Source organism: Rissa tridactyla, chromosome 2, assembly GCF_028500815.1.
Source record: "Rissa tridactyla isolate bRisTri1 chromosome 2, bRisTri1.patW.cur.20221130, whole genome shotgun sequence".
Lineage (NCBI taxonomy): Eukaryota > Metazoa > Chordata > Aves > Charadriiformes > Laridae > Rissa > Rissa tridactyla.
In genome coordinates, this window is record NC_071467.1 from 40,783,921 (window position 1) to 40,809,328 (window position 25,408).

The window sequence follows — 25,408 nt, forward strand, 5'->3', positions numbered from 1 at the left end:
TTATTAATACTTTTTTTGCTTCAGATTACTTTGTAACATATACTGGCTTAGATAGCAGTATAAGATTTTTCCTAATGCAAGCACAGCAGGTCCTAAATATTACACAATAGTAGGCAAACTCTCCTCTCCTCATCACCACCATGTAAACCGGTCAAGAACTCACGATTTTGGTGATTTTTTACTAGCTCTAGCTGTAGAGACACACAGAAAGGGTAGGACAATTAGGTAACAAATTCTGCCGGCAAAAGCCATATTACTCATGTTGAGAGCTTGTCTACCTCAAGCCCACCTTCCCCGCACAGCCACGGTCAAAGGAAACCTCACTTCTGTGTACACTCCATTATCAAGCAGTAGACATGCCAGAAACACACCAACATGAGTTTTATCACAACAGTTTTGCAGAGTTTATGCTATGCAGTCTATACCACAGATTGGAAAAAGACAGGCAGACCAGCAAGAGTCCTACTGTAAAATGGCCCACAAGCATCATCTTCTTAACACCTCACTTCTGCCACGTAGGACCTGTATTTAAAAATGTGGATGTTTTCTTCGTGAAGTTATGTCTGTGAAGTTACACCTAAACACAGATATCAAGATACCTAGTGCTTGCTAGAGAACTCCTTGGATTAGAGGATATCCAGGAGGTCTACCACCAGTCCTTTACAATCCCTCTAAAACAAGGTGGTGGCTGCACATGTCCAGGCAAGACAGGGAAGTCACGCAGTGGAGTAAGAACATTTCAGGATGAAACAGTTTCCAGAGGACCTAGTACAACACTTCAACTTCTCCAGCAAAGCGGGTATAGGAGAGGAAACACCTTCACACAGTCAGCCAAAACAGTAATACTGAAACTGCTATTATTAAATACATAACCCTTATAAAGAGTAACCTAACTTTAGCATATATACAGGCTGAATTGTTGCTCTTGGGCTTGCCTCCACATTTCCCACCACCTTCAGCTGCACTGTGAAAGCAAAGCAGTTCCTCTGAAATAGTAAAATGCAAACATCCTTCCACTCTGGGGACCATTTCACAGCCATGCTTTGAAATCCAAGGCAAGGTTCTGAGTGAAGAGGGGAAGTGTACTGCCCTGCACTCACAGCCGCCTCTCTCCGCCAGCAGAATTCCCTCCACTCAGTTACTAAATGTCAAATACGTAGATAACCATCCTCTCTGAAGGGTAACCCATTCCTGCATCACACTGTACTGCCATCACCATAGGCTATGACTCTCCGGTATCAACCACAATTTCCACTTAACACCCTGTCCCCTACCCAGAAAAAGAAAACCCAACCAAACAGTCCTGGCTGACTTGGTGTCCGCCTCCCCATAGTAATTAAAGTGATAAATTTCCCCTAAAATTTTGTTTTTCTACAGAAGACTTAAAGTCGCTCAGAGAACCATTTTAAGGGGAATCTTAATTAGCTCATATCTACTTCTATCAATATGTTTCTCTACTGTTACCAAATCTAAACTACAGTAACGCAGAGCAAACAGCATCAGGTTTATGACCAAGGAGAAAAATCAAAGACCAGCACACTTGGTGCAAACGCTGCTTCTGACCACAGACAATCAAAAAAAGTTCTGCCCATGCTTTCACTGCTGCAAGCAGCAGTAAAGCAAAAGCATTACATGCCACAACAGCAAAAGCATTTCTATTCTGGTACTTTTTCCCCCCCACCACCCCCTCTAACCCCCAAAAGAGTTAACAGGAAAAACTTATTTAATAACAGGCTATAAATGTAAATACATAAGATGTGAGGTAATACGGCATATATGTATGTTATATGTTTACATAACAGATACATACTATTAAAAAACAAAAATGTAAGTTTATATGTAAATTCATAAGTGATACTTCCTTTTTAATTTGCAAAATTTCTAATAAAGTATGCTTTATTTCAATTCAGATAAAGTACACTATATCTTACATTTCACACCAAATAAAGTGTACTTTAATCTGAGGAAGGGAGACCAACAGTACAAAGAAAAGCAGCATGTTTTGTTGGGGTTTTTTTACCAGATGAAGCCAAAGGCTAGCAAGCCGGGTTATTTTTATTTCTTCTGCCTGCTCTGCAGTGCCTAAGGATCAAATAAATACAAGCTTCAGAAATACCACCTGTTTGATGGACATCCTGCGAGCCCTAGTCCATTGCTTGTAAGGGCAGTACAAAATGCCTTACGACTTCAACAATGAATCAAACGGACCACACTGCAATAAAGACTGCAAGGAAGTACACCAGGAGCAGAGATGAGCGCAGACGGGAGCAGCATGGATGTAAGCATGCATTGCCCCAGTCTATTTACCTGGCACCACTGTGTGCATATGCTGGGTTTTCTTACAGCATACCTGCGACAGAAAGTCCTCCAACTCAGCTTTATACACCTTATGTCCATGACTATGTGCCACACTTGTGTACACACACCAGCACATTCTTTCTTCTGCATTTGGATATCTTCCAGTCGCTCCATACCAGCCTCAGGAAGCCTTCAAAAGACTTCAGTCATGGACAGTTCTTTTGGCTTTCTTGTGGTAAGCCACACTCTGGTTTGCCCTGTCCTGGGGCAGCCTCTCACCCCTCTTCTGAGGTCATTCCAATGGAAGGGTCTGCAACGGGTCCAGCCCACCTCCAGGGAAAGACAGTTCTTGGGAGGCACGCTGGGGACCTCAGCTGCCCACCAAGACCTCTCTCATAGAAACGAATGAAGGCAGCAACTGAAGGGCTTTACTTCATACATTTTTAAAAATATAAAATATAGCAATCACCAGAAAAATGGTTTCAAAAGTATTTTTAGACAATTACAGTTTGTTAGCATACAGTGTTTCTTCCAATACATTAGTTAACCCTCTCCCTATATACCTAGGAAAACAGAAGCCCAGCATTTTTGTTTTCAAAGTTCTCCCCCATCAGATTCTAGACTTGCTAAACATGCATGTTTAAGAAGCCTGTACATATCAAAAATCTATCAATCAACAGTTTAATGACAAACATGTATCAGATTACGAGGCTGATGAAGAGGATGCAATTCACAGGGAGCTTTACCAAGAACTTTATCACTTCTCCTATCCACAAGTCCTCATGAAAAAGGAGGAAGTTTTCCCCAAAGGTATAAATATATATCACGTTCTAATAGCTCAAGAAAAGGGCAATGGCCTTAGATGTTTAAGAGTTCAACAGCTGCAACACAGGACTCGAACTCCTGGGTTTTTACTCCCATACCTAGGAAGGAGGTCCCACTGAACTCCCGCGATACTTTGACAATACCATCCATAAGTATTTTAATTAAATAATAACACATTCTAAGTTCTTCCACAGTTTGTAGCAAGATTTTTTCAATTTCACCAGCATATCCTGCAGATAGAGTGTACTAGCATAAAAAAAAATGAGTTTAAAGCATTAGAAGAAACAGTACCAGCACAGATACTACACTTCGGTTTCAGTTTGGAGCTGACAAACTTTTAGTTCATCAATGTTTTTATTTGGATGACTTGTAACAGACCCCACTAGACAAATAATACAATACTCTCTCTCTTACCTTGCCATCTCCCCCCTCTTCAAGGTGAAGTTGCACTGTATCCACAGTCAAAAAATGCAATCTTTTTGATTTGTTACTTGAGATAGTGCCTTTTTTTTTTTAGCTACAACTTGTACTCAGGACTTTTCTACTATAGATTTATAAAACCACACAGAATTCCCCAATCTTCTACCACTGTAAAAAATGTAAGGCACCACGCAAGGCAATGAAAGGTAAACCTGGCGTAAATCAACTTTTAGAATTATTTTTATGTCTTTCAATCTTAAAGTTTGCTGACTTACTCTGATGAAAAGGGTCTAATTTCAGAACTTCCCACAAAAAGCCATATTTGGTAAATGCTTTCCAGCATCATAAGATGATATCCATAGTAGCTCAATCATCCTGTCTCTACTGTTTATGTCTACTCCAAATCCCAAAGCATTTTACGTGCTGCTGTTCTCATAGGCCAGGTGAGCATATTTAGTACTAGAAGATTCACAATTTAAAATTATCTTGAAGTTAAGATTTTGTTTTGACGTTCTAAATGCCATAACCTTAGTTACAAAGAAGTTCCACATCAGAAGAGAAAAAGAAACTGCAAAACCCCACTACCACTTTTATTTATATTAGCTGTCCCTAATAAGTCCCTAACCCATTTTTATCCACTGTTAAACTGTTCTTGTCCAACAGAAATTCAAAAGCTTTCTCCAGACATTGACCAAATGAGTCACCTTTCAAGTGAAATAGTAAACACACACTGTTGTCTTGGGAAAAGAGTATTTAAAGTTCCCTGTAACCCTAAGAAAAACTATTAGAAGTGATACACATATTTTTCTTTTTTAAATGGCAGTCTAAATTACTTAGTATTTCAAATACTTGAAACCAAAGAATAAGTGTCATTAGTGTCACTTATGAAACAAATTCTACTTCTTAGTACTTAACTTTTTACATTAATATCTCTAACATACAGGCTGACTCCTCCCTAGTTACCTCCAGCATTGCTGCCTCATTCAGCATACAGGATGAACAAGACTCCTAGATTAAACCAGATCTGAATGACTAAGATATTACCCTGAAGTCATGTTACCTTGAAATGTTAAGTACAGAAAAGGGAAAGACTGCAAGGAGATGGTCCGTGATGGAAGCAGTGAACGTCAGGCAAGGTAATTTACTGTCCTCTTTTCCACCAGCCTCAACTCTCCGTGAATCTCTTCTATTTTTTTCCAAAAAGTATGTTTGTTCTTTTTTCTTTTAAATTACATCATCATTTCTTTCTAACATGGATCTCCAGCAAAGGCCTTGCCATGGACCCTCTTCTTGAGAAGTGCCCAGCCATGACTGCAAGAGAGTACCTACTTCGATAACTACTGGCTTCAAAATTAGGGAGACACAGCCCAGCATAATGCACACTAAGAAGCCTTAAATCCCATGTCTGTCACTCTGGCCTCAGGAAACTCCCTGTCCCTCTTCCCTTGGTTTCCTCGTACATAAAATGGAGGATACACATGGCCGGAGACTTTAGAAGATGAACGAATTAGGGGTTGTTGAGGTTTTTCTATGTTATGATTAAAATTACCATTTAAAAAAAGCTCATTTAGCTATTAATTCTTTACCAAGATATGAAGAGAGGCAGTGTTTGTAGGGGTCTGTTTCATGAGATTCAGTGATATTCAAGATCGGGTTTACTGGATAATACACAATAAATAAATTATCACGCCATACCTCAAGTAATAAAAATAAAAAAAATAACAAAAAGTAAAAAAAATAAATAATTAAACAGCTACTTATATCACAGAGTATCTTCTGTGGGTAGAAGAAAGGGAGCAAAGAAAACATGGTTGCATACATGGATCACATCCTATTTCATAGGCACAAGCAACCTGTAGCAACAGTCCTACTTCAGGTCTTTCTTAAGTTCCAGCTTTGCATCTTGCTATCATTCTGTAAACATGACCAACTTAAAATAAGTATATTAAATTACTTAGCGTAACATTTTCTATAACTTACTTCCTTGTGTCTTGATACTTAGTTTTAACAGACAAAGTATACACAAACATAACAACCTGCCAACTGTACATACAAACAAGGCAGACTGCAGATGGTAACGAAAAATTAAAGTGTTCTGGATGTCCTCATCACACTCCTCTTTCAGAGGCACTGATGCTTACAGCAATATAAATACTCAAAAGCTCTTTGGTGTCACATATTAAGTGTGATGGGGACAACAAAAGAAGAGTTAAAAGCTACCTTTTTTTTCTTACATATATATATATATTTACAAATATATATGTATATATTCAAACATTTAACTTCCATAGTGTTCTTTAAATTTCCTCTGCTGATATGACCCCCTTCCCAAACTACAGCTGTTTCCATGTTCACTTTCCAATATATATTTAAAAAAAAAAAGCAAAACAAACCAAACAAACAACAAACCACAACCCAACCCCAAAACCCTGCAACGGGGGGGGGGGCGGGGATCAGCTAAATCATGTGGTTTCTTCCCTGATATTCAGGAATTAACATTTTCCATACCGTCACGTAGAAGATACCCAGTTCTTAGGTTAAATAAGTGCTATGAGATAAACCAAAACATGATGGAAGGGCAGGTTTTTCTTTTCTCTCTCCTGCTCTAAATAGAAAAGGAAAATGACCTGAAAACATAACAACTTGTGAGATGGCTTTCTTACATTTTGTTTTAGATACAGTCTTGAACACTCCTGAACAGTTAAGGAAAAGCAATAATTCTAGAAAAGTCTCTCTGACTAACCAGCCTTTAAACACCTATAGTTGATCAACTCATGCAAATCAGAGGGCAAAAGCTACAATATATCATCACAGTGATGCACTTTACACCAACGATACCTACTTTATGAACGAAAAACTACTAAAGATTTAATGGTGCCAATTAAAGAAGCCAAGAGTTTGCATGGCTCAATCACTGAGTCATAGACCTTTTGCCTATAATAGGTTCCATTATAGCCCTGAGCTCAAGCTGTGGGAAGAGGACTGAAGATGAGTAAGAGGAATTAGTATTTTTAAATGTTATTGCAAAGGAAGGTGTCCTTTAAGCATTATGCAGTTGAGACTCTATCAGCAGTAGAGCAGCTTGCGCTTACTCAGAATCCTAGTTTTAAATGAGATGCTCAGAAATTTGTGGACACCTCACACCTTCAACACGCTATCAAAAAAAAGTGTAAGGCTATCAGTGTAAAGCCCTCACAAATTTAACTAGCATTTCACATGCATTTCCAAACTTGAAATACTTCAGTACTTGTAATTTTTGTGCTGTTATTACCCCCAATTTTTGGTATTCATTTATGTTTACATAAAATAAGGTACGACTGTGTAGTTGAAGACTGAAGTAGTTTGTACTTAACCACTGGATGGCTATAAACAACTGGTGTGATGTACAATGAGGAAAAGAAAATTAAAATGTTAAAGTGCCTCTCAAGATGGCTCCCAGTAAACCCAGTGAAGCATTTGTGCCATAGTACAATATTGTAACACAATCTGATTGTCCACACCAACAACAATTAGGCCTCAGACACAGGTACAGATTATCTTGAAGGAGAATCATAGAATGGTTAGAGTTGGAAGGGACCTGAAAGATCATTTAGTTCCAACCCCCCTGCCATGGGCAGGGACATCTCCCACTAGATCAGGTTACTCAAAGCCCCATCCAGCCTGGCCTTGAACACTTCCAGGGATGGGGCATCCACAACTTCCCTGGGCAACTTGTTGCAGTGTCTCACCACCCTCACAGTAAAGAGCTTCTTCCTAATACCTAATCTAAATCTCCCCTCTTTCAGTTTAAAACCGCTACCCCTCATCCTGTCGCTACACTCTCTGATGAAGAGTCCCTCCCCATCTCTCCAGTAGGCTCCCTTCAGGTACTGGAAGGCCGCTATAAGGTCTCACCGGAGCCTTCTCTTCTCCAGGCTGAACAATCCCAACTCTCTCAGCCTGTCCTCACAGGAGAGGTGCTCCAGTCCTCTGATCATCTTCGTGGCCCCCCTCTGGACTCACTCCAACGGGTCCATGCCCTTCTTATGTTGTGGGCCCCAGAGAAGGCTAAAGGGAATTTTACTTACTTTAGACAGATTGCTATTTATGTGCTTTACTCCTAACAACTGGTGACAATAAAGAGCTACAGCAAAATCTTATTTAGATTAAAAAATAAATGTATTTTCACAAATGTAATTTGAAATATGACAATCACTGAATGTATTAGTTCAAAAATGAGTTAAATACGCTTAGAACAACCATTTATGTTTCATTTTCTACGGGAAGGAAATCTCTATTAAGCAGACTAACAGGGCTGGTAAGACAAGCTTCTGGTCATAGAAGCTTTACCTTCAAATCTGAAAAAAGGGTTTGGTTACCCAAAAAGCTTTTATACTTACACTGGCCAATACAGAAAAAAAATCCTTAAGTATTACGTCTTTTATCAGCCTTACTTTGCTCACATCCTCAAATTATCACAGCTACGCACGTGACTACTCAGATACCCTACAGAAAGCCTCTGTGATTTCAAACGTTTGCATTTATAACACCTTTCTTTGACTAGAAATTGTCTTCGTTACTACCATGATTGTCATACAAAATGTAACAATGCTGTTTAAAACAGAAACGGTTACTTTTTAAATAAAGATGCCACAGTTCCAGTGCTCTTTTGCAATAGCTTTTCTATTCCCTGGTTTGGACAATTTTCCGGAAACAATGCAAAAGTAATTTTTATTTTTAGGTACTCTAGATGATAGAGATCTGAGAAAAGTAGAAGTAAGCCCTTTATGAAATTATTGGTCATCAGTTGTTCATTTACACAGTTACATTATTTAAATATGAGTGATATACTTGTAAGGAGTGGGTTAAGGCAGGAGATGCTGGTATCCAATTGCTGGGCATGTGTCTTAACTTGCAACAGGAATACTGCAACTAGAAAGGCTCCTGAGAAAATTTTACTTCTTTCTAACATTGTGTTGGAAAACTTGTTCTTCCTCAGGAGCTTCCCACACACAACATCCCTAACACCAGAGATCTGAACCAGTGAGGATAAATGAAGACAGAATAAATTCTTCCCTCAAAAAAAAAAGAATCTTTTTCCATATAAATTACCCCAGAGCTCACAGACCAGAAGGCCCCGACCTGCTTTGAAGGCTCTCCAGACCAGTTAGTTAACAATGTAAACCCCTTCTCCCATCCCTACCAACTGAGGCAATTAGGTGGTTTACAGGAGTGCTTTGTTTCGCAGTAAGTTTGTACAAGTTAGCGTAGAGACACTTAGAAGAGACAGAGAAGAGCACGAGTTTTTATCTTGTATACCTACTGGTAAGTATATCAGACTTAAGCAATTAATCACTGAAAGAGCAAGACAACTTGCAGATCACACTTCAACTACTTCCAGACCAGGTTTTCTTGTATAACATATTCATGTTGCGCCTCCCACCATCAATGTTTTCTTTGCTTTACTTATGAATACAAGCATCTACCTCCTCAGCATCTACAACTCACAAAATGTGTTCCTGAGTTAAAAGGTAAATATGGTGATCAAGATTTCAGTAAATCTGTGTTTATGACTTGCAAGAAATAAATTGGTAGTTTTCTAGGATTAAAGTAAGGTAGATATTGCCATGTGCGCTGCTAATGTTCCTTTTATGTATTAGTTCCCACAGTTCTGCACGAGAACTTCTGATTATCCAATTAGACACAGTTAGTAAAAGCCTTTTAAATGTAGAAAGTTACTTTCTGAAGCTGCAGTGGTTATATTTTGGATGTACTAGAAGACAAAGCAGAACAGAAGACTACACCCAAAGGCTTTTTGCCTTTTTGAGGACATACAAATGCACAGGAGAAGTCAAGCTGGCATTCGAGAAAGCGTGCAGGAGTTGAGGAACAAAGGGTGTTAACCCTTCTCAGGGGAGGGCTCCTGAGGCGGGCACCCCTCAGAGCACCAGGCAGCCAAGCAGGAGCCTGCCCAGGGCGGCGGGGCGGAAGGGGGAGGAGGTTTGTGGCTGCCTGCGTAAGCCCCAGCGCATTACCCGGCTGCACGTTTCCACCCTCTGAAATGGAAACAGTGATCACGTTTGCCTTCCGTACCAGCGTATTCCCACTGACTCACATTACTCAAAGGTTCTCTGGTGGAAGAAGTTAACAGACATGGAAGGTACGTACCGCAGGCTAAAGCCATCTTTTTCTAGCTGGCTTACTAATACTAACCTGTCAAACAACTCAGGTAACTGTGGTTTCATGCTGTCACTTTCCACTACCAGATTTGCAGCTCCACAGAAAGGCTCAGTTATGCCTACTTCATTTCAAATCCAAAGGCAAATGTAACATTTTTAGCGTACATTCTCTTCAGTCTTTCCATGTCTTTTCCAACAAAGGAAGCTAACAACTTCCAGCTGAGTGAGGATACACCATCTTGATCAGCCAACACAGAATTCACTGTTGGGACTCCCCCCTGAAGAGATCATAGAATGGTTTGGGTCAGAAGGGACATTTAAGGTCATCTCATCCAACCCCTCTGCAATGAGCAGGGACATCTTCAACTACATCAGCTTCCTCAGATCCCCATCCGACCTGACCTCGAATGTTTCCAGGCACAGGGCATCTACCACCTCTCTAGGCAACCTGTGACAGTGCTTCACCACCCTCATCACAAACAATTTCTTCCTTATATCTAGTCTAAATCTACCCTCTTTTAGTTTAAAGCCATTTACCCCGTGTCCTACTGCAACAAGCCCTACTAAAAAGTTTGTCTCCATCTTTCTTATAAGCTTCCTTTAATTACTGAAAGGCTGCAATAACGTCTCCTTGGAGCCTTCTCTTCTCCAGGCTGAACAACCCCAACTCTCTCAGCCTGTCCTCACAGCAGAGGTGCTCCAGCCCTCTGATCATCTTTGTGGCCCTCCTCTGGACTCACTCCAACAGGTCCATGTCTTTCCTGTGCTGAGGGCTCCAGAGCTGGACACAGTACTCCAGGTGGGGTCTCACCAGAGCAGAGTAGAGAGGCAGAATCGCCTCCCTCAACCTGCTGGGCACCCTGCTTTTGATGCAGCCCAGGACGCGGTTGGCTTTCTGGGTGCCAGCTCATGTTGAGCTTCTCATCAACGAACACCCCAAAGTCCTTCTCCTCAAGGCTGCTCTCAATCCCTTCATCCCCCAGCCTATATTGATACCCAGGGTTTCCCTGACCCAGGTGCAGGACCTCGCACTTGGCCTTGTTGAACCTCATGAGGTTCACAAGGGCCCACTTCTTTAGCTTGTCCAGGTCCCTATGAGATGGCAACCTGTCCCTTAGGCGTGTCAACTGCATCACTTGGCTTGGTGTAATCCACAAACTTGCTGAGGGTGCACTCAATCCTACCATCGTTGATGAAGATTAATTAAACAGTACTGGTCCCAATACACTTTGCTGGGACAGGAGGTCCCTGCACTGTGCTTTACACATTTCAGACACCAGCCTGAGCAGATCCCGCCTGAAGCAAGATTTACATTGTAACACAGAACTCCGTTCTGTCAATTTTTTTCCCATCTTTTAATCTGTAAGCCTCTAATAGTGGAGATGTAATTCTCTTTAAAAACTTCCCATCTGCATATTGTTGCTTAACATATAAACCTGCTCTCCTTAATCACCTTTCCCAGGCCACTTAAAAGCAGTCCGCAGGGACTTCAGAGTTATACAGACCACAGGTTGAAACCACCCACCCCAAGAAATCTTAATGGATACACGCGACACAGAAAACCAAAAGATATCATCAGTATCAAGTCTATTTTTCTCTTGGGGTGGAAAGACAGCAGTTCTCCAAATGGCCTTTCCATTGCAGTATTTTATTAACTTCAGCATGACAAACTGGGCTTGAAATCACGGAGTTGTTAAAAATCCTTTGATGTTATATATGCTGCCGAAGATCCATTTATGTCAACGAGCCCAAGATACTTCTTAAGCTGTAGTTCTTTAGTCACAGCAACAAATGAAAAGAGCCTCTGAATGTTATATAATATGTATTTGTGACAGGTAACAGGTAGGCCTTTTCCCAGCTCCTCTAGTAACTGAACTAAACTAAGAATTAAATCAGAACAGGTCATTAAAACTGGAGGGGAGGAAGAAAAAAAAAAAAAAGAAAAAAAAAAAGGGGAGGGGAACCAGCCCCAAACCCCACACTTCCTTTTCTATGACCCAACACCTCATTTAGCAGTACCAATTGAGATAACTCTTAATTATAATGTTTAAATCATACTTCAGTTCTCCAACCAGTTTGATTAACATTGTTCTACGAAACATTGAATACCTTTAGTGCAGAAACCTTTAGTATCCTAGCTCCAGCTGTTCTTCACACAATTCATAGTAAAACGTTAAAATCCCTACACACAGGTTTTAAATCAGACATGCCTACTGCAATATCAGGTCTAAATTTTGCATAATATTGTAATAGTATATTATAACCAGAAAGCTGTGTCTAAAGCAACCCTTTACAAGTAACTAACCCCTCACCACCAGTAACTGTTTCTGAGTTACGTTTCCAGGTGTTGTACAGCGCAGCAGGGACCTTCAGGAACTGCTCTGCCATCCCCTGCTCACCATTGCTGTAGAGCACCTCTCAAGAACACCTGGCAGCAACACAAACACGAAACAAATGGTTAACAACCTGAATCCCTGTCCAATGCCTTAGTTACAGAATCATATGGTTTTCAACAAGCTTTCCTGAAATATTTCAAAGGAGTCTAGCGGAGAGAAAGAGTTATGAACCAAGTAGTTTTCCAATATTGTAGGCATGTATCCCTATTTCCACAACTGACGATGCTTGCCCCAGTAAACATCTGCAATATCCCATTAACAAACTGAGATACGAATAACAACTGTAAAGCCCAAAATTTTAGACTAGTTTTAGTGACTATATATTTCATATACACTTGTACAAATAAACTGTGAGGTCAACTTTTTATGGTAAGGTGTCACTTTAAATTCAAACGTACACTGTATATTATAAGCCTCCCACTATATTTAGCAACAATTGGCTGGTACAGAAAGATTTCTTCCAAAAATAAAATAAAGCACTTCATATCATTCAGTGCTCACGTGTAAGGAAAATTACGGTATTATCACAGTTATCACAGTCTTGCAGGGCCAAAAAAGATAGGAAGTACCAGAATGCAAGTGGATGGAGGGCCATCTGGAAAGAAAGGAGATGTAAAATGAGAGCGGAAAAAACAAGAGTTCATATTGACTACTAGATATTAGGAAGTCTGTTATGAAGCTCGTTATGAGTCCTCTCTCTCTTTTCTTACAGGAACACTAAATTCAAAAAATCTATAGAAGTATTAACATCTTAGTTACTGTGGTTATTATGTTCTTTTTGGTTGTGGGAGTTATATAGACATAATAAAACACAATTTAATCAGCACAGTTAAAACTGACTAATGTTTTTTGATTCAACTGATTAAGTCATTCAGTCTGTTTCAAGAAATAAGTCTACTGTAGGTGGTTATATATTCCTTTTGGAAACTCTTGTATTACAAATGAAAACTTCCTCTCTGATCAAAATAACAAGAGTTTACATTCAACAAAATATAAAAAAGTGAAAGATGAAACTTCAGCACTCTCCTACAACATGTTATATCAATATAGCAAAGATATATTTGGCACTGTATACTGAAAAATAAGTGTTGCGCTCTTGAAGACAAATACTTGCAACTTTCCAAAATTAAAAGGTTAATAATATTCTCCAGAAGTTAAGATTTCTTGACATTTCATTTCTACAGCAGCAACCCATGCAGTATAAACTCCCTCCCAGAAGTTCTTAATTTCAGCATAACATACACAAACTGCTGTCTTCTAAGCTTGACTAACACAATAAAACCGTTGAGCAAAGGGCTGCATCCAGATGCTCGGTAGCAATTCACAGATGAACAGGTGATGGAAAAACAGAAGCAAAGGAACAAAGATTCCTCCCAGCCCAACAGGGGAAGATGAGAGAGAAATCCACTTGTTTTCTTCCACATATTGTATAACTGCACAACTCTCAGGTGAATCTCTACAATTCACAAACTCCTATGCAAGAAGTGGGATTTCGTGCTCTGAACTGTTAGACTGGTTGTCTCCGTCTTCTTGAGCTGCACTCTTAAGCAAAGGCAATACTGGAACGAGTGACAAGGAGAGAGTGGGGAGATGGCATGTTTTAGAGTAACCGATATCCGAGTAAGCGTTGTGATAAGGGGGTTTATGAATCTGGGTTTTGAATAAATAACAGTCTTTATGCCCATCATGTATATGTTCCTCTTCATAAACAGGGGCAACACTATTACCAACCTTGGCCAGTAACTGAGAAAATTCTAACTAAATAGGTGATATATCAAGGTCGGTAAAATCATAACGAATGATGATTACAGGCTTCATAAATCAAACCCACACTCAGATCACTAAGCCATCCTATTTCTCAGTTGTTTCCTCATAAAGAATACTAACAAATTAATTTGAGTTTTATTTCTAACTTTTCATGCTCTTAAACAAATCTCTATGTTGAAGAAAAAAAATCCCATTCAGTGCCCAAAGAAAACAATTTATTGACAGACACTGGAGGTATCTTCCCTCATTTCAATGCACATGATGCACATCTAATGAAACTGTGCCAAGCTCTCTTTGCTAGAAAGGGGATGTTCTTTCATCTCTTCAATAACAAAACAGCTGCAAATACTTCACAGTTGGAAGAGGAAAAAAGTCCTTCTTTTCTAAAAAAGAATACACACCTCTGAAATCAAATCAGTCATTTATATTTGTGTGAAAAAAAAGGAACAAAACGTGAGAGTTAAAAAAAAAATTGTGAGAAGCTGAAGCATGACCTGTTTGCCACTAATTCAATAAAACAAGACAAAGCTTTGACTTCTAATCTAAGTTTTAATTTATCAAAATTTGAGGGAGGACTCAAGGGCTGGTTACTGAGGGCAAGTGCTATAGAAACTTGAGCTGTGTAAGGGTATTATTAAAGGTCCTGAAAGCTCACTGCCAGAGGAAGAGGCAGTCCCCATCTTCCCTCACCAAGCATTCCCACTCCCACACCACCAGCTTGTGTGATCTTGTGGTCACACAGCAAAGTGACGCTGGAAACGTGACCTGGCCAGAAGCGAGCTGGCCAGATAAGCCAGTTCACCAAATGATCACGTGTGCTGATGCAAGGAAGGAGTTAAGGTTTGGTATCCCAGGCCTTAGCCACCTTTATTTGCAGGGATTATTTTTTTTTAAGCAGATTAGATATTGAGTTACTGAGTTCACACAACTATGCTGGGAAGCTGTCAGTGGACTGTCCACCCAGGGAAGGGCAAGAGACAGCATGGTGTGACAAAGGTGCACCCTGAAGCAGCCTGTGGAGCAGTAACGGGCACCACAGTGCCAAATGGCTGCCTCTGGCAAGGGCCCATTAGATGACTCAAGCAGCTGGTGCAGGAAAGGTGGGGGGTCTTCCTGGAGTCTCTATCTCCATTTTAAGACAGACATTGGCCATTTCCCTCTCCGTTCCCACTGCTCAGCACTGCTCCACCAGCTCAGCTCAGCCTTTGGCTGCCCCTTCCCAGATCACCGCTTCCTGCCCACGCTCCCTACTCTGCTCCCACCAGCTCCTGAGACACTGCTTCACCATCTTTAAGCCAAACCTGCGAACTTGGGAATTTTTCAGAAGAGAGATCTGTACAAACAGACATTTTAATCACCATGAAAAATTCAAGGGTGTTAATATCTCCTTAGCTACCAAACTTTACAACTCTGTTGACACAAAGAAGGTACCAAGTATTTAAGTGACATCTCTAAAGAAAACACCAAGCGATTTGTTCCCAAAACCCAGACCACATTGCCACATTATAACATATATCCCTGTATAATATATATCCATACAAGTAAAAGAACACTGATCCTAGAAAAGAAAGGTCTCAAAGAGAATAAAAACAGGAATGGAAAGGGTACATTCTGATACATTGTTCAGGTGAGACTGTCCCTTTTTAGAAATACCATTCCAGTGGTAGCTTCATAATTGTTTGGCTATCAGTTCTCTCATTGTAACTCAAATGTGAAAATTCAAAACCACTAGCTCACTGAACTGAGGGAAAAAACAACCTCTACAGACCAAAGGTAAAAACTGAACTTTAATGCGATGGTGTCCCATTCCCTTCAGTGGGAACTGAAGATATTTATTCTCCCCAGTGGAAAAAAGGGAGGACACTTACGCAAAGTTTGTGACACTTGCATTTGAGATACAAGCAAAGGCAGATTAGTTTAAAACAAATGGATGCCTCAAATTCCACATGAAAGAGCAGGATGGGAAACCAGAATAATAATTTCCTGCCTTTTTATTATGGATTATTACTTCGCCTGCAACTTATTCCTTATTAAGATTGTTTAAAGAAATAAAAAAATAAATGTAAAACAAATAATCAAGCATTTCTCCTTTCATTTGCCCCAATTTTCCATCCTTGTTAGTTATGCAGGCTGATGATGACACAGACATGAGAGTTGGTATTAGACTATCAGCTTTCAGTCATGAAAAAAAAGCTTCTCTGGAACAACAGACTTAAATCTGTTCAAATAAATATAAAATAGGAGAATGTGTTCAGTCATGGAAAAATAAGATGATTGCCAAATCCCACTGGAAGTGACCATCAGCAGATAAGGATACTGCATGAAGTACTGAACAACAACATAAATTTAAAAATATTTCTAGTTAGGTGATTCCTCAGATAATGCTAATGGTTTCAAGAAAAAACACATTCAGGTCACCAATGTAACATAGGAACTTTCAACATGTTCATGCTGAAGAACAAGTCTTGCAACTCTGAAGTCTACAAAATCAATATACTGATGCAGACTTGTGTTTTCACGCTAGTGCTGCAAACTGGCTTTACCTAGAACTCCAGAACAGATAATTTAATGGCACAAATTATCTTCATCACAGTCAAATCATGGCACCTGAGGGAAGAAGTATGCTTGAAGTTGCCTGTACCTCCTGAACAGTAAAAAAGACCAAAAAACCCATAGCAAAACCACCTCAAAACTACAAATCTTTGGCCCAAAGGCCAATTCACTGCAGAATCACTGCACACCCTTATTTACAAAAGTACATATAGCCTTCTCGAGGGTAAGGAAGAAATAAGCCTCTGGATACGTTAAATGTTAATTCTTAGACTAGAATATATCTGAGGAGTTTTAGAATATGATTTTTTGTTGGACAAAATATTTCATATTAATCATTATATCCTTTGAGAGGCCTGCATATGAATTAGCTTGCAGATGGATCAGGTTATCAGCATAACGGACTATTCTACTCCACAGAAGTGAAATAACTTCAATACTTTTAACCAAAGGTAGCTTTAACAGTCTACTTTTCTTTTATTTGGAAAAAATATAGTTAATTACATTGCAGACATTGCTCAAACCCAAGAGTTCTCCAGAGCCTCAACAAAATACAGCAGAAGCCTGTAAACTTTTAAGAAAAGTTTACTTACAGCTTCAACTTTTAGATGAATACTATAGAGTCTCTTCTCATCTTTTCTTTCATCATTCTGCACAATTTCTGATACAGCCTAGGTTTTTACATATATTTTACATAAATACATGCACACATAGGCATATCTATAAAATTAATATAACATTGTAATCAAGATTCAGCATTAGTGGTTTTTTTAATTCCATTTAGTCTAGCACCTTCAACAATCTTGCCAACATTCACTAGTTTTCTGGTCTGTGAACACTCGAAGAGGGAAATTACAATTTCCAGGGGCAGCCATGACATTTTGCTGAACATGCAATACATACAGTACCCCAAAAGACCAGCTAGCAGTCACGTGAAATAGCATCTGTAACAAAGAATACCCAATGGTGTTTATAACTTTTAAAAAATTTGGAGTTGTTCTACTTATTGACAGGAAGAGAAACAAAAAGCTAAACACTCAAGGGATGAAAAAGCTAGCCATTCTCTCTGGAGCTATGGGACATATTGCTTATGAATATTAGTTTATGGGGAAAATCCTAACCATCTGAAATTATGTAATTTCTTACCAGATAAAGTTGTAGGACACACATTGAAAGATAACTGGTTACGCGATGACAGAATGGAGATAAGTAAGAAGTCAGTCTCTTCTTACTACTCTTGGGCATTAAAACCATTAAATACCCAGGAGAAAGTCAACTCCATTTTAGTGGTCCAGCAGTAACTGATTTAACATGCACTCTGCTGGGCTAGAATATGGTGTCAAACCACTCCAGCTGACAGCAGTTTTCATTAATATGTCTCTCCATTCAGGTATATCCAAGTATAAATTAAACTGAGGCAGCAACACAGGGTTTGAAAATGCAGGAAGGGCCTGTGACAGGGGTGACCCAGCTGCTGACTCAGCAGGACTTTCCCTGCCTCTTTCCCTGCAAGGGGCGGGGGGGGGGGGGGGGGGGGGGCAGGAAACGTCAAAAGAATGTGTTCATACCAAACACAGCTATGAGTTATGATTTAAAGACAAGTCACATGCCCAGAGATAGTAAGGGTAGCAGAGTAAACCTGGCAGTGAACCAATATCACATGTAAAATGAATTCCTTCCCCACAAGAAGCCGGACACCGCAACCCAGCATCCTTTGACACTGTCAGTGCCCACCATTGAGCTCTACCACTTTAGTGAAGCATGGAGGTTACACTATAACCTTTTGCCATTTAAATATTCCGATGTTTGACTATAAATAATGCAGATCACATTCATGGAACATGATTAATCAACAGGACTCAAAACTTCAGCCCACACAGTAGCTGTGGGTAAATAAGAAGTTTTGTGTAACAACACACCCAGGATAGCCTATTCTTGGCAGAGAAAACTCCTACACTCGCCCTATCACTAAGCAAATTCTCTGAAAATAACAATACGTAAGAGCAACTGCATAGCATCAGACCCCCAGAGGCCTGTCTAACCCGACATCCCGTCTCTTGTAAAGTCTATGGAAGAGCAAAAGAACTGGACACACAGTAGATGCACCTCAATAACAAACACCCAGCCACTTCTTATTTATGGCACAGATCTGCTGAGCTAAATGTGGTGCCTCCATGTTTATCAAATGATGATGCATTTTTCTGCATAATATCTCAGAGATCAGCATCTTCATGTGCAGTTCTGAGCTCACCACCTGATAATTTGCTGAATACTCTAAAATAATTCAAGGAGACAAAACCAAGGGACAAACAACCCTTATTTCACATTCACATTCTTCATGAGCCCGTTATCACTCAGAATTTTAGAGGCTTTCACCATCTCTCACTTTCCCTTCCCTCCTAAATCACTCACCTTTGTGCTTTTTTCAAGTGTTACTGTTTTCTGAGGCCTGAGGAAAGGACCCAGAGCTGCACAGCACTTGCTACATCGGCATACCATGCATACATGTAGCAACATGATAACAATCTTTGTTTTGCTCTCTACGACTTCCATAACAATTCCTACCGTTTCATTTCTTTGAATGTCATAGCACATTTTCAGATAGCCATCTAACACCAAGACAGTAGTCTTAAGGAGAGGGTTTTTGCCTGCCATTTCATTGCCGTGACTTGACTCACAGAGCCTACAGCCAAGCGACTGATGTTCCTGTTGTATTTCTAATTATTTAGTTTTCATTATTGTTAGTCTCTTCACCATGTCTGCACTTGGCTCTCAGCTTTGAGTACGTCCACGGCAGCAACAAACTTTGCCACCTGACTTTTCACTCTTTTCCAGATCCTTTTGAGTATTTTGAAGAGCACAAGACCACAAACCCAACACAGATGCCTCCACTGTGAAAACAAGCAAGCTGCTCCTACCCTCTGCTTTGCACCTTGGCCAATTACCCAGCCACAGCAGAGCCCACCTCCCCACCACACAGCCACCAAGCTCTTCCAAAAGCCTTTGGTGAAGAACATGTCAAAAGAGGGCTTGAAAAACTAAGCACACGGACGGAATGTCCCAACACTATGGTGTTTCTCATGAGTCCATCAAACTCTGTTGAAGCCAGCAACTCACTGATAACAAGGTCCTAATAACCATGTCTAGTTTTCAGCTATTAATTTAAACCAGCTGAATTGTCAATCACCGGCTCTCTCTCCCAGCCAAAATAATTTGCAGTTTTGCACACAAAAAAAGAAATAACAAGCCCCAGAACTGACATGGCGATTTCTTTCAAGTTAAAAGCAAAAGAACTTCACTTTCCTTCCAACATATCTAGAAACAAAACAGTAATTTGGTTAACCACAAGTATTACAGCCTTCCCATGATAAGGCTAGCTTCAAATCACTGAAAAATAATTACTAAGATGGCTTCTGTTGATTTAAAAGTACATAGTGATTTCCATTTCACTGACTATATTCATTTTGTTGATTCGTTTTATACAAATAAAAACAAACCAGTCATTTAAATAACCGTTCTTCAGTCAAGAGTTTTCTGCCAACTGACATGAAGGGAAAACCACGACACAGACAGGAGAGCTACAAGTTCTGTAGTCATCTTAAGAGCAGGGGTTTCGCACATCTGCATGTTTCCCCAGGGGGTGGGGAGGAGCTGAGTTTTCATTGACTTGAAGAATATTTATTTCAGCCAAACAGTTTTCAAGGGGGAAATGCCTGCCTGTCAAGAGTTTCATTACTACAGTCAGGTCTCAAACTAATTACTTAATGGGAAGGTATGTTAACAATAACTTTTACCAAATAAAAATTTAACAGAAGTAGACTAACAGAGAAGTTACTTGGCTAGCTACAACTGTTTGAATTACTGATTTTAATCAAATAACTTGAGTTATCATGTGGTTTTCCTCTAATTATTTAGTTTCAAGCACTTACCTTTGTTCATGCTATTCATCTGCAGTTCAGAACTTTGTAACAGGTTGTATAACTTATTTAAGGATTGAACTGCCTGTGTTTTACCTTCTCACTGATTAGAGGAAATGAACGTCCCAAGAACATTTAACACACCTATCCCTTCTACAAGTAAACCTTTTCCTCCAGAACCATCTCTTGTTGCCAAAAAAAGTTTACTGGATAAAAACAGGGAATTAATGCCAGCAAAGAACACCACAGCTTTAGGGCACAGTTGATCTCAAGTCTTCCCTTCCCACACCCCCACCATCACTAGTTGTGAAAGATCCCAGTGGTGCTGGTTTTTGTTCCTTTACCATCTTAGAATCTTACGTTACCATTCCTGTGATTTTCTTTCAGGTTTTTTACGCTAGATGTATCAGCCCTTATCTTCAAGTTAAAAACCACACCTTCTACTTCTTTTTCTGATCTCCCCTGATTTCTGTACTGATTTCTCTGTGCTGTCGTTACCCCCTTTCCAAATACCTGCTCATTTGCTTGGGGTTTTTCACAAAGTCTTGAGTTCTCTGCTTTTTCATTCTGCTTACCCACACAGTCGGTAACACAAAAGGTACGGTCAAGAGCTGCTCTCTCGAGAAGGAACACACAACTCCGCGTGTGTGCAGAAACTGTAATTTAGGTTCCCCAAACAAAGCCTGTGCATGGAGGTGGGGGGACAGGAAAGGCCAACACGGGTATAAAATTTCACAGCAATTTTGAGGAGGACAGGGGAGAGAAAGACAGTCTTGAAGATATTTTTTGCCTCTTCGGGACGAGAGATTCCTCCTTCCCCCCAGAAAGACAATCTCCTTCCCCTTGCCCAGCTTAGTCCCCAACCTCCCTCCCAGGGCTTCCCCACCCTATGGCACCTCCAGCGCTCCCCCCTCCTCTCTTCCACAGGGAATGTGGAAGCCTCTCCCAGCTGCTGAGCTGTTCCATCTACCACTCCTTGTCAGCTGCCTCTCTGTAGCCCATACATCTGATTCCCAGACCCACCTCACGCTGTGCAGAGCGGCTAACAGAAGCAGCCGGCAGGCAGCAGCGGAGGGGACTGCTGAGCAGCTGCTTTCCGCAAAGGCCTGGGACACGGGCTAGGACAGCTGTTTTTATGATTTATTAAGCTTATTGTAGCATCGTATCATTATGACTGCATTCCAACAATTGTCTCCAAATATTTATGGGCAGAGCTACTTGCTTGGCATTAGTTACCAACTGGTTTTAAAAAAAATAATTAAATCTCTGATATCTTGACCACCTATTCATTCAGTACCAAAACCTCTTGAATGATGACTGATAGAGCCAGAGGCAAGCAATGGCAAACACAAAGACCCCAAAAGGCACTTTTTCAGCTGAAACTTAACATACTAGCCTGTATGTAAACCTGCCAAGCTACAGAGGATCAAGATGTTTTACCATTTTTAGCTTTTAATTGAAAAATAATGTGGAAGCAATACATTTTCATCAAAACCCAGCAGATCAGAGACTCAATAAAATAAACCTTCTATCCTATTTGAGATTTCATTTAAGCCTCAGAAAATTTGATTCCAGACTATGAGTCACAACTGCTGTCTTCTCCTTGCATAAACTGTTGCCCCACCACTTCTCAGTTGCATTACTTAGTGTTGAAGAAGTTCATCCTGGATATTTGTTCACATGTAAAAATTTCAGCTTTAACTTTAAACCGCAAAACATTCCCTTAGGATTTAAAGAAAACCCTCAGTTTGCCCAAAACAAACACAGTACAACACACACTTCTTTCTCCAAGTTGCAAATACAAAAGTTCATAGTTTAAATGACAACTCTCACACATGCTTTCCATTTTCCCCACAAAGGAATCAACACCAAAAAAGTGCAGGTATTCAGCTTGTCCTGTTGCTGCTTCACATTTCGGTCTATCCATAATGTTATCCTGTAAAAATTACTGTAAGGACATTAGCAAGCTAGCCGAACCTCATTTTACCTTCAGCCTCTGTGCACGAAGAAAGCCACACAACCAGTAACAAACACCAGAATCAAACAGGAGCAACTATTTTCAAACCATAGTTCTTATGTATCCTGAAATGCATTTACAGTAAATTAAAACAGTTTCTACTCGTTGGAAGTAGCTTACCTGAAGGACAGGCACTTTTTGTGGTGTGTTTTGTGGTGACTGGTGAAGCTGTGCCCAAGACTGATGATGAGGATGTGGGGGTGGTGAAGACTGATGATGTATCCCTGGATGAGGCTGCATGGGAGGACAGGTTGGCATTTGCTGTTGAAAAGACTGCTGTTGACTAGGAAGCTGCTGGCCAGATATTAGTCGCTCTTGTATTGCTTGTGGATCTGCAAGGCCAACACCTGGACAACCATTTGGTCTCATGTGCCCACCCATCTCCCGTGGTGTTGAAGACATACCCATAAATGGACGATTCTGTTGCATGTTTCGGGGGCCCATATTCCTTTGTCCAATTCCCATGGCACCAGGGGGCTGGTGTGACGGCTGAGGATGGGGTATATTTGGATAACTGCCAACTTCCATTGGTATTCCAGCACTACCAGGTCTAACCTGTGGAGGAGGTGTACCTGCTGGATTACTCATTGCTTTCATAGGTGACATGGGAGGTGGAGAGGCATAAGTTCCCTGAGGCTGTGAAGGGTGCATAGTTTGTGTGTTCATTTGGTTAAGTGAGCCACTAGGGTGGATGGGCTGCTGGTGCATTAGTCCTTGACCACTGTTTGATGGAAATCCGACAGCATTTGGGTATCTTGGTACAGATTGATTCATTGGAGTGTTATTTGTAAGGCCTAAATTCTGATTCATCCCTGTATTATTAACTAATCCCTGATTAAGGTTACTGTAAGGATATCGAGAATACTGCCCTGAGTTGTTTATAGTAGGTGAGGGTACCGTCTGGCTCCGAGAACTAAAATTAAGTGTTTGCGGCCTAACAGCACCCTGCTGGGGAGGATTAGGGGAGAATCTGGGACTGTGGGCTACTGATTCTCCATGGAGAGCAGTGGGGGGATGGTGGTGAAATTGCTGGACTGAGTGTCGCAAAGAAGGTGCCATACTGGGATTCTGCTGGGGCACATGAGACAAGTGGCCAGGTCCTGAGGTGGCAATGAAAGGGTTTCCCTGATTGAGGCCTTCTTGGCCTTGAGAAAACTGGTTCATCCTCTGCTGTTGCGGCTGACCATGCTGCTGCATTGAAAAATCACCACGAGCCATGTAGTTTCCCATCTGCTGCATGTGCTGAGGATGGCCCTGCCCAGGGGGTCCGGAGGGTGCCTGTGGCGGCTGTGTCGGTTGCGGTTGCTGCTGCTGTTGCTGCTGGTACGGTGCTCTTATCTGGTCTGGCACTTGAACTGCCCGTGGTCCCCACATGGAGCCACTGTCTACAAAGGGTTGCCCGTGCCTTTCGTTCTGCATGCTGGGATAGACTCCCATCTGACCACCAGCACCACTGCCGTGAGGAACCTGAGGAACTGGAGGGTTGTGATACTGTGAATGAGGAGACGCTATACCATTCCCAGGGGCATTGCTTATCATCCTGTTCGGCTGATCCATCAGGTGCATTTTCTGCTGTTCGTATTGATTATAGTGATCAAAATGGGTCAACTTGGCTTGATTTTGATTTGCAGGGGGATGATGAAGAGATGACTGTAAAGAGGGAAATCCTTGATCCATGGGCATTTGCTGCCCCATAGGATTTACTGTATTTTCAGGATATCCACATTCTCCAAGACCTTCCAACCCTTCACTGAAAATATTCCCATCTTCTCCAAACAGACTCATCATTCCTGGATCTGCCATCTTTTTTCAGCACACAGCTCCTCGGAGCTACAACTAGAACGCTAGTCTGTGCTTCACCTCGGCGAGGTGTTTTGTCCTCAAAGCCTTTAATCCTCAACTAATCTCCTTCATGTCATTCCATATTTCCTTAATTCTTTTGGACCACGCAGTGTCAGGCAAAGTCTGGTTACTGCTCCTAGAAAAAGCAGAAGAAGGAGGGGAGAGAGAGAGGAAGATATTGAAATCAAGTCAGGCAATATAAAAGAAAACATACTTGACTGTTTTTTTTAGACAATGCTAGCTAGTTTCAGCCCTTGAAATACATCTTAAAAATCTATTTCAATTTATGAAGGATTCATTAGCTTTATCAGAAGCTTTATTACGATAGAGAGTTAGGAAGCAAGCAAAATACTAGCCTTAACCTTAAATTAATCCATTCACTACACTTCCTAGTGCTCCTTTCTTGGGTGGAATAGAACAAAAGAACACAACATGCAGCAGCAGCAGCTGCCACAGCAGGTAGGCAGATGTATGAATATAGCCAAGCAGCCCATCTGCTGAACTAAAGCCCTGAAAACGCTCTAGTTACCAACAGCGTGTCCTTAACCTTATTCCCCTGAGCTGCGTAATCAGATGAGCAAGCAGAAGCACCAAGTCCTACGACGGACTAAAGTTAGTTACACGGACAACAGATTTTTCAAACATGCACAGGGATGACCCTCTAAAACACACCCAATGCCAAGACTTAGCATTTAGGAAGGAAAAAAAAAAAAATATATATTTTTAAGCACACAATTTATCTTAATGAAGCTGTAAACTGAAAGACACAGCACTTCTTCCCATTTAAGCAAAACTACATGCTCAATATGTGTAAGAAAATCAAATTCAAAAGCTTCATTCTATGATAGGCTAGATTTCTCAATCCATACCCTAATTTCTCTCATGATGATAGCAGGGAACACTATCATTGTAGTTCATTATTCATCTTCAGGCAATCATGGTACTAACTGCAACTACAGCACTTTAGAAGACCACACTGAAGTTTTATTCTCTCTAGAATTATAATCTTGAAAACTCACTCAGGAACATTAGTAATGGTAAAAGAATTTAAATAACAAAATGCTAACCTAACAGGGTACACACTTGTACTTTGGAAAAAAGAAAAAAGCAACACACAGTAACAAAGTATATTCAGAAAGTTTCCCATTTAGGTGTTTCACAGGGAAGACTGGCATGTTCTGAAATGCGTCCCCTGTCCTCTTTCTGGAACAACTCAAA

General features: G+C 40.7%; 1 protein-coding gene across 7 annotated transcripts in view; it reads right to left on the reverse strand.

The window, feature by feature from the left end:
• The window catches only part of CHD7 (chromodomain helicase DNA binding protein 7), a 135,601-nt gene that overhangs the window by 68,276 nt on the left and 41,917 nt on the right, over nucleotides 1–25,408 (reverse strand). For all 7 annotated transcript variants that reach the window (XM_054190698.1, XM_054190697.1, XM_054190699.1 and 4 more), the window contains exon 2: nucleotides 22,469–24,326. In XM_054190698.1, the coding sequence (XP_054046673.1) occupies nucleotides 22,469–24,151 (1,683 nt within the window). In that variant the 5' untranslated portion in view covers nucleotides 24,152–24,326. The remainder of the gene's footprint in view (nucleotides 1–22,468; nucleotides 24,327–25,408) is intronic.